This window comes from Mytilus edulis, chromosome 1 (genome assembly GCF_963676685.1).
Source record: "Mytilus edulis chromosome 1, xbMytEdul2.2, whole genome shotgun sequence".
NCBI classification, from domain to species: domain Eukaryota; kingdom Metazoa; phylum Mollusca; class Bivalvia; order Mytilida; family Mytilidae; genus Mytilus; species Mytilus edulis.
In genome coordinates, this window is record NC_092344.1 from 61,983,422 (window position 1) to 61,997,027 (window position 13,606).

Here is a 13,606-nt window from a genome sequence, read left to right on the forward strand (position 1 = left end):
GCAACCTATTACTCCCTCAGCAATTTTGAAGAAGGATTCCTTAACATGTAGAGTCCGTTACAGTCTCCTTACACGGACGTTGTTATTGTTATTGTTCCGCGTTTAGGATTTAACGGAGTCGATTCAGTTTCGGATTGCACTAAGATTTGTATGCTAAGATCTGATATAGATCTTGATGAGATTTGCTATAGATTATAAAATTAACAAAGGTTTTGTACTTATTTATGGTGAACAAGGGAAAAGATTTCATGCAACCGAACACATATCAAACAAAAATGCAAATTGGTGGACGGAGTAACGGCAATATGAAGACTTAACGTCCACTCCATCCGGCCTCAGTCATCCCTGATATGGAACATCTAATTTGAAATATTCACTTTAGTGAGTTAAGTCCACTTCAGCATGTCCAAAGCCATATGTTTGAAAGACAGGTGATATCTTGTTGACTTAATGACAGTTTTATTTTATTTCATTTAAGAAGAATTAATCGGAATGAAGCGACCATGCATCATTTCAAGTGTTAACATGTTGGCGGGATCCCAACCCTCCCCTAACCTGGAACAGTGGTATAACAGTACAACATAAGAAAGACCAATAAAAATCAGTTCAAAAAAGCTCCACTAATCAGATGGATACAAATAGAAATACATCTAATAAAACACAGATTGAACGTGGCCGGGAATTTGTATATCCGAACAACAAAAGGACACTAAGTACTGATCCGAGAGTACTATCAGTGACGGTCAGCTAGTTGAAAGCCACTAGCAACTTATAAAAAAGCAAGCATCTGAGACTAAATTTTGTTTTTGTTTTCTTTTGATTTTTTTTTTTTGTTTTTTTTTCCTTTATATGGGGTACGTTAAATTTGGTATTAAAGGCGATCTTCAGTCTTAGTTAAATTATTTCATACATGTTTATGCTTAAGAACGATTTAGAACAGTTGGTAATTGTGTTTGGCTGCTGTGTCATTGAAGTATAATTCCCAAACCTCGTTTTATTTTTACAAAAACGACAGTTAACTATTGCAATTTTATTTATTTAGTTAGGCATACAAAGTTGCAAGTTGAATGCAAGTTTTATTATGGTAAACTATAACAATGAAACAAAAAGAGAAACTGCAGACTTTAATTGATATATACAATATCATATACAGATAATTTTATACTTAGTAATTGTATTTTCATAATCATGTATAAATTAAAGATATCAACGATTGAGGGTCCGTTAGTGCGTCTTATCTAGAAAATTGGACGTCCCAATAAACTCATGTTTCAAAAGTTCATATACATGTAAATGCAAAAAAAATGGCACTTCTTGCCATTCTTCAGATTATATTATTTCGTGGGTGTATGTTTAGCCATTGCTTAGTATAATTACTGCTTTTTTATCTTTCTTCCGGGCAAACTTCTCAACACATGATTGCCTTAACGGTTCCTTTGATGAAAGCTCTACAGATCGGACATCGTCGTAGTGCAGGGGCACAGTTTATACACGCTGTCATGTGCCCACATGGCAGGAAAACGATGGACACTGGTTTATCTAAACATATTTTGCATGTTTGTTGGTCTTTCAAGTTTCTATTTTCCTCTTCAAGACTTTTCACTGATACTACAAAGAACAAAAAGAAACCATGTTCATTACATACAATACTAGCTAAGAAGTGTTATTACATTCATTTAAATCTTGATTTTTAATTGTAGATTAAATGGGGGGAAATAGAAAACTGTATCAACATATTTTACGTTATCAATTTACATTAGAAGTGATGTTCCGATGTGAACTTTTGAAAAATGAAACGATCAAGTCAACTATTTGCCTATGAAGACAAAGCTAGTTGGAGCAAAGGCTAAGTCGACAACACATTGCAAATATAAAATTAAAACAGTAGAATCTCCCAAAAAAGAAAATGGGTTGTAACTTGGAGGTACTCTGGAACCTAAACATTTCCTTTCTACTTTAATTTAACCAAAACATAGATCAATTGTTGTATTTAAAATAGTAACAGAAAATTAACTTTGGCATAACAAAGTCTTCTGTCCATTCACGCATGTGTTTTTGTTATATCAATTCTCATCCACTACGAGATATTTGTATTTCAGAAGACAATCTTGAATTAAGTGTTATATACTCACATTCAATGTCTGGGTCAATTCTGGCCTGTTCGTCTTTATGTGTATCCTGTATATGATTGTTTTCTTCGTGTGCTTCTTTAATGCTACTTTTGACAGGATGGTTACAAGCCGATTGCGTTTGTTCTCTTTCTTCTTTTTCATTAATTGTTTCAAACAATAAACTTGCTGTTATATCTATAAAAAAATCATTATACAATATGTATATAATATACATATGCATTTAGAAATAATAATTGCAATCTGAACTTTTCTAAATTTTGCACCACTTATTGTTATTTCATTTGAATAGGCTGATAGCATAAACAAGATTGCTCGTTTGAATTGTTTCAATTACATATGTGAATTTTTTTTTTCTTCACTAAATCTTCTTCATAAAAAGTTGTTATGTTATCCTGCTTGATTATCTTATCATTTTTCTACTAACATTACCTTGAACTCCAGCTGTTTGTAGGCTCGTATAAGCTGATTTGACTACATTTGGTTCATATCCAAATTCTAGGATTGTTTGCACTGCTGGATTATTGGTGTAACCATTTAACCCTTTTGACTGGATCTTTTGCTCCGAATGTGAGCTCTGTAATACAAATTATCATTTAAAATTATTTACCATATCATTGATTTATCTATTTTGATAAAAAAATGTTATTCTTAATTCACTCAGCATTATAATACATTTAATCCGAGATAATAGTAGTATGCTGAAATAGCTACCCGTACTTCAAACAATGTTATAATTTTGATTTCTTGTGTCGATCAAGCATTCGCGAAGTTAAAAAATCGGACTATCTTAGTTCGCTAAAATGTAAAACAATGTTTGTTACAGAATTTAAGCATCACAGTACTTACATTTGAAATATTTTCAGGATCCTTTCCATGCTGCACATCTTCAATGAACTTTTCTCCCATACACTGTGCTACAAATTGACACTTTGGATACCACCGCGCATGTTCTGTCCATGGCAAATCCCCAACTTCCCATCTTCGCAGACCACCTCCGCAAAAGAAACATCTGCAGTGATCTTCTATGCCTAGTTTAAAAAAAATTAAATAAAACAAAAACTTAGAATTTTAATTATCATGGTAAAATATAACAATTAAATAAATGTCTTACCATTTTATGTTTTCATGACTTGATCTCTAATGCAAACATTAATGGTAACAATTTAATTGCATTAATGGCTCATTTCACCAATTGATATGACCTCGTTGATGCGTGAATGGAAAATACGTAAATATCCGGACTATCTATTACAGGTTTACATTCGGGTGAGGTATTCCTGAATATGATGATTTCAAAGGTATAGTGCGTTTTTTAACTACCTTATAGTCAGAAGTGTTTAACAGCAAATTTCATTTGAAACGGAGCAATCAGGATCGTTGATTTCTGGTTTTCCTAGTTGGATTCCAGTTTTCATTTCGAGGCATTCTATAGCTGACCATATGGTATGGGATCTGCCTATTGTTGTAGGTCTCATGGTGTCATATATTTGTTTACACCCAAGTAATATGGACTTTGGTGGAGAGTTATATCCTTGGAAAACTTACCACATTTCTTCGTTTTATATTAAACATAGAAACAATGCAAAAGGTATCATATAAGACCTTTTTCTTACTTTTAATAACAAAATGATTTACTGTTATAATCACTGCTTAGGTGTAATTTTGCAATTGAATACTTCTACATGTATATGATGATTATCAGTACACATTGATTTGTCTCCTGTATTTTTATCCAATGTCATACATGTATCATCATATTCTCAGATAATTTATGTATGCAAAATATGCTGTGGATATGTATTACTCTATTTATTTAAAAACATATATATCCATACTAGTATAAATAAAAACAATACAATTTGATATGTTGACTTTATTACAAAATATATAATTACCAGTATAAAAGAAACCTGCAGTCACCAGTTCATCTGGTGTTTGGGACAGGTAAGAAGGCCAATTTGCAAATGATGACAATCGCGTTGTCCGTACAGCATATTTTGGATATTTGGGTTTCTCTAGATAAACACCCATGCTCAGTGCCTCCATATTTGAAGTGAGTGAGCTGACAGGGACAGATGTGCGTGGTGGTTGAAGTGATGAATGCAGGCCTCTGTTGTTTTCTTGAATGCTAATGAGACCATTTACGTTGTTACGGGAACAAGCTGGGAACTCCCAATTTGTTCTACTGGGAGATGAGCTGTTTTCTAGTCTTTCCTTAGCCAACCTGCTATCGTTGCCAGCTGTAACATTAGTTTCTAGAGTAAATCTATTCCGGTCCATGGTGACATTGTTTTCTGAATATGTTTCGTTTGTTTTCTTGTCCCTTGCTGAAGATGTTTCTTCTTTAATTTCCTTTATTATCGATAGGTTTGGCGCTTCTGCAGAGTTTCCACATGCACCAACAGAAATTTCAGTCGTTTGTGTGTCATTTCTTCTTGATATCATATTTAAGTTATCAACAACAAAAGAACACTGAGGTGAAGTGTCTTTATGAATTTGTACTGGGCTATCGTTTGACTTCCAATTTTTATATTTTAGTCCACAAGAAAAGCAGACTACTTCGTTTGCGTTTCCCTCATAGTGAAATCCAGCTTCAGCAAGTCGTATAACTGATATGTTAGTACGTGGATAATTAGAAAAACTTGCTAATCGGCACCATTCAAACTTCATTGATTCTTTTAAAGATGGTGTCAATCCAGTTTTCTGTTCCTTAATAAAATTGCTATAATCCTGTGGGTTCAACACATACGTTTGTAAAATTATCCTTGGAATGTGATAGAATTGTTTAACAAACTTGTTAATCCATAACCGTGTCTTTGGATGTTCCTTCAATTCTTTCATGTTTGCTTTATCTTTAGAAAAGTTATAGTCAATATCAATGTTGGTCTTGCCCATTCGCTTGTATTTTTCCTGCCAATTCATTCGTTTGAAAACCATCATAATGCAGCCAAGAACACAAAAAAGAACTGCAAGGTTTGTATTTCTTTTAATTGGTGTTACAGGCAAGGGTATAGAATTATCATGCTTTAGATTTTGAACAGATAATTCGTTTCCTTCACAAGTACTGCGCTCAGTTTCCATTTTAACAACACTCTCTTGCACCATTTTAGATTCATCCATTACAGGTTGATTCATATAAATATCAACATCAACACTGTCTTCATCACTATATACTGGTACTGCCATCTAGTTAGCTTATGTGAACAAAATCATGATCTGTTAATCAATTTCGCAAAGGTCATGAGAAGACCTATAATATATAAGGTTTATCCTTCGATATGTCTTCGTCATAAAGTTAGCTGATTTATGGGTAGTTGTGCAATAAAACATATCTATTTCTTAATCCAAAGCTGATGCAAGATCTTTGTATGTGTTAATTTTTTAAGTGTAGTATAGTAATTTCCTAGGTAATTTCCAACCTGCCTTGTGTTTTTTTTTTTCAGTTCAAACAATACCAGTATATTCATATAAAATAATCCTCCTCCCCTTAACCAAAAAACAATTAAATCAAATGTTTGTTGGTTTTGTTTTATATTTTGGTTTAGGGAACTAGATTATATGATATGAATGAACTGGCCTTGTTATAACTACAAAAGTAACACACAAAAAAATAAAAACGAGTATACAACACTTCACAATGTAAACAATAATTCTGAACTCAATCGAATACATATTTGCACTCAGCGCGTAAAAAACTGAGTTGGCTTGGAAACCGGTTACTTTGACATTTTAATAAGTCGCGAAAAATGCACCTGAAGCCATCTCCTTGACACTTAAAATATCGTCTCATTAACAAACGGTCACCTGTTTGATCTGGTTGATGTATATCACAAAGATATTCATAAGCTCTATGAAGCTTATACAACGTACTACCATTCGTGAAGGGTTCCGTGGAACCCTGTGAATCGCTTCCGATTGGTGCTGACAGTGGAAACGGTCAAGTGTCGATCGTCAAAAATTAAGTCTTTTTGTCAGATATATACGGAAGATTTATAATAAAAGATAAGTTTGACATTCTGATTTAGATATTATCATTTGAACACAGTAAAAAAAAGTATCTGGCAAAGTTTCATAAAGTTCCATGTAGGTTAGACAAATTTATTGATGTTAACTCTATTATATTTTGTGCAACTACGAAAAACCTAAGTGCATTTATCAATAAAATATACTGTGAAAAAGATTAATAAACTGTTATAAACTGTCAAACTATCCTTTGAATACTCTCTTTTGGTCAAAATAAATTGTTGTGTTCTTATAGAACGAAATTAAAAGTTGAAAAAATTATGACATCTGCAAACTTAAATTTGTGTTATTAAAGTTGATGAGAAAGTAAGCTCCGTTCACCAAAACAATACTAAAAGGACATGAATTTTGATCATAAAAAAGCTTCTGCTCATATTTTTCTGTTATATCTATGAGTCTTAATTTGGACATGTTAATGTTGCCTGAATTTTTTTCAAGAAACTAAACCAAAATGTGGATGACAACGCCAACGACGAAAAAATGATCGCTATGTTTCTTTCACAGGCACTTGTTTCTATCCATACGAAGGTCGACTATCCATATAAATAGAAGAAGGTGGCTAACGAATTTTTTTTTAGGTCACGACAGTCTCCGCTTGGGACGCTTTTTCTACCCTTCAACTTAATGCTAAAAATCCCTACCTTATATGAATCGATTCAGTGAATATTTTCCTTTAACACTAAACTAATTTCATAATCCCCACAGTGTTCCTCTTCACGGTAGTCTACCCTCAATTCACTAAACCATGTCCAAAAGTTCAACTACCATCTTTTCAATGTATCTACTTCCGGTTGTGGGCAGAATGCTCTATTTTTAAAAACGAAATGATTCTGTAAAATTACCAGTTTATCATTTTCAGTATCAATATATTTTTAAAGATGGAATTTCACCGAAATAAGTTCATTTATCTTTGTTATTAAAAAAAATCAGAAAGTCAGAAACTAATTTGAATGAATTCAATAATACCAGAGAATTCCGAATGTATATGGTAACTCTAAAGAATTTCGTCGATCTTTTATTTTGGAGGTAAAAAAACGTATTCAGATTCATAAGAATTTGGGGAAAGAAACTGAGTCAATGAAAACAAAATAAATTTACTGCGATGTCAACCGGAAGTAGATACATTGAAAAGATAATAGTTGAAGTTTTGGACATGGTTTAGTGAATTGAGAGTAGATTACCGTGAAGAGGAACACTGTGGGGATTATGAAATTAGTTTAGTGTTAACGGAAAATATTCACTGAATCGATTCATATAAGGTAGGGATTTTTAGCATTAAGTTGAAGGGTAGAAAAAGCGTCCCAAGCGGAGACTGTCGTGACCTAAAAAAAAATTCGTTAGCCACCTTCTTCTATTTATATGGATAGTCGACTTTCGTATGGATAAAAACAAGTGCCTGTGGTTTCTTTTCGTTGTGATAAGGTCTCAAGTCAAATAAGAAAAAACAACAACACAATATAAACATGTATTATGCAAATTAACACAATAAAAAAAAACATGCGTGCAGCATAAAAAAGCACAGACACAAATTTAAGAAAAATATCTACTTTTCTATTTAGATTTATTTATATACGAACGCTCAATTCGAGAACAAAGTTCAACGACTGACATAGATTTTCAAATATTTAAATAAACAATACGATAGTTAAATTATTATACTGAATATAATTTAACTTATGATTTTAATAAAGGCAATCAACGAAAATATTATCTTTAAATAATTTTTATCTAATTCAATTTATTATGCCGATGCTTGCAATACTTACAATACGTCTTCAATCTTCCTCTAAATGTGACATTTGTGATCTGCTCTATGTTTACCTCTTATTTATATGATTTGATATTCTAAAAATAACATTCCTTCGAGACTTTTCTAGTACTTTAATCTCGTGATGGAAAAAAACCAACAATGATTATTTGTTCGAACTACATAGATTATATTTAGATCTATGACGCATAATGGGATTTATTGGAAGAAAAATATTGACCTGATGGAAGATTCTCTTTTAAATGTATAAATACTAATTAAAAACATATGACAACAATATCAAGGAAGTAGTTTGTCTGTTGTGTTATAACAAGACGAATACTTATATATACATATACATTATTTACAATAATATGAATTGTAACATGAATTATTACGTGTACTAAATATTAACGTGCTTTGAAATAGGTTGAACTACTTCAAGAAATGTATCTTTGTGCGTGTTTTCCCGTTGCTTTAAATAATGAGTGCAAAGAAGGCTTTCATAATTTTAAAAATAGTTTGATTAATGTCACCAAGTTTAATCATATAATCCACATAAATGCCATGAAGTTAATTTTTGGTTTAAGAACTATTGAACCCCAGTACTAAAGACATTAGATAAACTCATTATAGATACCAGGATTGAAATTTAATATATGTACGCCAGACGTGCGTGTCGTCTATAAAAGACTTATCAGTGACGCTCGAATAAAAACATGTTAAAAAGGCCATTTATCAAGTACAAAAATAAAGGAATTGAGGACCAAACATTTCTAAAAGTTGATTGCTAAGGTAATCTATTGGTATTGTCATATCCATCTAATTAAGATTCTTATACTTTTAAATAATACAAAACTATATAACTCAAGCAATTAGTTTGTCGTGTATACCAGTGTACTATATACATATATATACATATACAATATATTTAAATGTATTTCTTTTCAATATTTATATACTCATACAAGTTATTCTTGGTTAAAGCAGTAGTGGCCAAAAAGAGTTATCTTTCTTTATGCCTTAAACGGTATTCATTTAAAACGCGTAAATCCGTGATTATTTATGTTACTTATGTTATATATTACATGTGGTATCTGCCGTAGCAACTCTTTATTGCTATACAAATATTCAGAGTCTGCAACTAAATAATTTTGGTTGTTAACGTCACAAAAATTAAGGTTGTCTTTTCGAAACACTTCTAAATGGTAAGAATGAGGATATCAATTTTCGATTATATCACAAATACCGTTTTTTAACTCGACATCACTATAAGAGATATTTCAAACTTACCTTAAAATAAACAAGGTATAATGGTGGATTGTTGGAGAGAATAATTTATATATATATATAAATATAGTACTTAGTTGGCCTTGACATTGATGTTCTAGAACTTGAACTATTATTTACATGCTATTTTAAAAAAAAATCTTATCTTTCCTTTATTATTTATCAGTTAATTTCGAGAACTGTCACAGAAGATAATTTCTGCATAGTACTAGTTTTTTAAATGTATATGCGTTTTTAAAACCCGTCTTATAAAATTGTTGGGATATTCTATATTAAAAATAGTCATTTCTGTTGTTTTTCAGAATCCGAAGCATCAGTCAAATACTGTATGCTTCCAGATAGATATAGCCGACTATACGGTGATGGGTTTTCTCATTGTTGAAGGTCGTACGGATGCCAGAAATTAATAATGTCCACCTGATTTTAACTGTGATGAATGTTTGTGTTATTGCTTATAATGCAGTATCTCCTTATTAACAAATCAAATTATAGGTCATGTAATTGTTGAAACTTGTTATAATAATCCGTATCTTAAGTCGACAACTCTTACGAAATAAATTGTGTTTTCTTTAATAATGACATTGCATTGCTGTTGTAAACGTGTTGCTTTCAATTATAGTTCACATTACATAGATTGCAAACGACGACATAGTGTGTAGTGTCAAGTCGTTTCATCATCATGCACTTTATGCCGTGACCTAAACACAGCGATAAAATCCTTCAAATAGAGACTGCTGACCCCTTAACACACATGTTTACTAGTTCAGTGAAAATAGACATCACACTTAACTACAAATAATATAAATGATCAAAAATTTATTAAAAAAACAAACAATACAACAAAGATCAGGTGCGCCTTACTTGGGACAGGCGCAAAAATCCCCTTAACCTCTAGCCAATGTGCAATAAACAAAAATACATAGCTATACGCATAGTAAACACAGTTTAAAAAAAGTCATGGCATGGTTATTTCCAGAAAATAATTCTAAAGTGACGATATAAAAGTAATGGTTAATACCGCAATTTTGTACTAACTGTGTTGGATGTGTTGATGGCTGTATGGCTTCTTGTTATAGTTTTTTTAACGTAAACCTTATACTTAACTCAAGAAGTTAATAATATTTTATTGTAATAAGAAATTGGTGAAATGCACATTTGAATGTGAATTATCCTATAAAGACGTATTCAAATCTTTGTGTCGTGAGTTGTATATTTTTGCTCCTTGTCGCATTGATAACCTCACTGTGACTTCCGAATAAGATCAGCAATAAAAGCGCTGTTCCTCCGCTTTTGTGTGTTTTTGCTGTTTATGTATGTTTGTGCGTAGGTATGTTTTTGCTGTGTTTGTATGTATGTATGCATGTAAATTTCTGGTAATTTTTTCCGCTATACGAAGAACATTTGAGAGCTCCGTTGGTACAATGGAATCCATGTACCTTCGCTTTTCAGATTAATGAAGATGTGCCAGTAACGTATTTACGACAATTTTTACAAGGACAATCCCAACTCCAGCCAAGGTGAGTGCTAGAACAACGGGAAGACTGTTTTATGGTGAAGGAAGTCGAAGTACTCGGAAAGAACCAGCAGGCCACTTGACAGAAACAGACATATCAGAGAGGTATCAATTGATTTCCATGTCAAAGTAGGGGACAACTATGACCAACCGAGGTCCCCAATCTAGTTTACACTCCGGTTTGGGTATCAGAGAAGTGTGTGAAAATCACCATTGTGATGTACTGAAATTGCAAGCGCTCCTAGTCGAACCCAGGACTTTCAGCATTGTAAATATCGGTTTTAACCACTAAACCACGAACCCACATTACTAGTTCTGTGTCGTTAGTTGCTATTCCGTATCATTTTTTTTTTCAATAATACCATGATAATCCGATATTTTGTTCACATGAGTACATACACATAGTATGGTGTAGACTATTGTACAGAGATATGTCTTGCCTGTCGGTATAACATTCAAAAGAAGACAATCTGATTGACAGCAGCATTACTTATTAATTCAAAGTCACTGGACCATGATCTTGTGAGCAGTACATGGAGATTGTCGACAAACTGAGATGTACAGACCATTATGTAACTTTTTTGAAAAAATCTTTGTTCACTGTTATAGTTTCTATCAGTAGTTTCTATCAATCTGACTTAAGCAGAAAATTTAACATGGAAATTGCTTATTAATTCAAAGTCATTGGATACCCGAGGGGAAAAGGCATGAAAATAGTCTTCAAACTTTATACAAAATATCATTCATCTATCACAAGTAGCTCCCATCAAATTGACACAAGCAGAAATCTTAATAATTATTCACGACGTCGCAGTCGGAAAGCAACCCTTAGTCTCACTTCCCGCTTTTGTCGCAGGCGAGACAAACATACGATACCGGTTACTGTAAACCAAATTATCTTTGTGGATACTATATTTCCCTTTAAGCCCTTTTCAACCAAACTATACGGTGATTAATTTTTGCGGTTTTGTGGGTTTTGTTTATTTATTGTTTGGGTTTTATTTATACCGAAGTGTTTCATATTCGCGTTAATATCAAATTCTGGAAAATGACAAAATATTAAGATATGACAGAAGGCAATCGGTAATATCGGTGGGTGTACGTCAAGAAGATTATGCATTGTAATCTGTAATAATGCATTGACAGTCCAACTTGTGTGGGATGCATGGTATATTTTTACAAATCTTTTGATTCGAAGATTCTAGAAGAAATGGTTTCCAAAGTGAAATAAAACATTTTTTTAAGCTTCGATTGATAAGTAATTCAAAAATAAGAGCATAATGATATCAAAATATCTATTAAGTATGCTATTAGAAAAGTTTGCTTTTAAATAAATGATGTCCCGAGCGTGATGAGAATTAATAAAGAAAATATGTTTATACAAAAATACAAACCAAGCTTAAACAGATAAGACGTTACTTGTGTAAATGTTACGTCCCTTGAATGTATTGTTACAGTAGTTATCAAAGGTACCACGATTATAATTTAGTATGCAAGACGCGCGTTTCGTCTACATAAGACTCATCAGTGACGCTCAAATCAAAATATTTATAAAGATTGATTGATTGTTGGTTGCTTAACGTCCAGTGGCAAATATTTAATGCATATTCAGGACGAGAACAAATTCACAATAAACACTATATGTAGGTCTTGAAATAAAACAGTCCATCTGGGATGATGGTCGGGGTAATTTGGACTGCCACTGGAAAATGAGGGTATTTTGGATAGGAACAGAAATTTTGCCTTGCAACAGGCTACCTACGGACCCCTCAAAGAGTTTTTGCAAGGGTTCTTAACGTGCAAAGAGCGTGGCACTCTCTTTACACAAGGCATCGGATTTAACGTCCCCAATCTGACCGGACGTGACTGCGAACTTGATACATCCCGCACAGCCAAACGGACGCCCCACTTCGGCAAGCGTTTTACTGCCGGTCGGAGGAAGACCAAGTGACCATACTTCTATCCCCCAGTCACCCTTGGGGGTTAAATATTTATAAAGCCAAACAAGTACACAGTTGAAGAGCATTTAGGATCCAAAATTCCAAAATGTTGTGCCTAATACGGCTAAGGTAATCTATGCCTGGGATAAGAAAATCCTTAGTTTTTTCCAAAATTCAAAGATTTGTATACAGGAAATTTATAACAATGACCACATTATTGATATTCATGTTAACACAGAAGTGTTGAATACTGGGCTGGTGATACCCTCGGGACGAAACGTCCACCAGCAGTTGCATCGACCCAGTGGTGTAAATAGTTATCACAGGTACTAGGATTATGATTTAGTACGCCAGACGCGCGTTTCTTCTACATAAGACTCATGAGTGACTCTCAAATCAAAATATTTATAAAGCCAAACAAGTACAAAGTTGAAGAGCATTGAGGATCAAAAATTCTAAAAAGTGGTGCCAAATACAGCTGAGGTAATTTATGCCTTGGACTACTATCGTGACGTTACGTTACCGTTAGTTACATTCATCCATGATTATCATAAAGATGTGAAACCGGTTGGAGAAAAATGAAGAGAATTAAGGGACTGTAAGAGCATATATGTATGTATATATTGAAACACCGAAGTCTTTCATATATTCGCGTCATTTTTTTCTTTCTTAAAATATCAAATAATTGAAAATGACAAAAACATTACGATATGACAATAGACAGTCATTCACGGTGACCCCACTTTTGATAGGCGCATAAATATAAAAACACACACATACACTATAAATATACATTTTAATGAATCTCAATTAGTATTTTACAGAATGTTACATTACACAACAAACAATAGAAATAAAAACAGGAAATAGTATTCGCTAAATAAATATAACGTTACTATACAAATGAAGAAAAAAGCAAGTCACATTTAATTATATACTTGGTGTTTCTTGCGCATGCACA

The 13,606-nt window shown here is 32.8% G+C and overlaps 1 protein-coding gene across 3 annotated transcripts; it reads right to left on the bottom strand.

The window, feature by feature from the left end:
* Positions 1-1,112: 1,112 nt before the first annotated feature.
* LOC139486255 (baculoviral IAP repeat-containing protein 7-like) lies at positions 1,113-9,214 on the bottom strand. Of its 3 annotated transcripts, none has more exons than XM_071271045.1 (6): positions 7,552-9,214; positions 4,028-6,642; positions 2,979-3,160; positions 2,562-2,706; positions 2,133-2,306; positions 1,113-1,608 (listed from the first exon to the last, which is right to left on the bottom strand). In XM_071271045.1, the coding sequence occupies exons 2-6, from the start codon at positions 5,316-5,318 to the stop codon at positions 1,409-1,411; spliced, it is 1,992 nt and encodes a 663-aa protein (XP_071127146.1). In that variant the 5' UTR covers positions 5,319-6,642; positions 7,552-9,214; the 3' UTR covers positions 1,113-1,408. The 3 variants fall into 3 exon arrangements, with proteins under 3 accessions (XP_071127146.1, XP_071127156.1, XP_071127165.1); XM_071271055.1 differs by having other exon boundaries at positions 4,028-5,326; positions 7,922-7,989; XM_071271064.1 differs by having other exon boundaries at positions 4,028-5,382; positions 7,922-7,958.
* Between the last annotated feature and the right edge of the window lie 4,392 nt (positions 9,215-13,606).

What these genes read in the sequence shown, in the direction of transcription:
- LOC139486255 (XM_071271045.1), bottom strand. Translation starts at nt 5,318, where the DNA reads ATGGCAGTACCAGTATATAGTGATGAAGACAGTGTTGATGTTGATATT. An exon ending in ATCCTGAAAATATTTCAAAT is followed by an intron (nt 2,707 to 2,978) that starts GTAAGTACTGTG and finishes TTTGTATTACAG; the next exon opens with AGCTCACATTCGGAGCAAAA. An exon ending in AATTGACCCAGACATTGAAT is followed by an intron (nt 1,609 to 2,132) that starts GTGAGTATATAA and finishes TGTTCTTTGTAG; the next exon opens with TATCAGTGAAAAGTCTTGAA.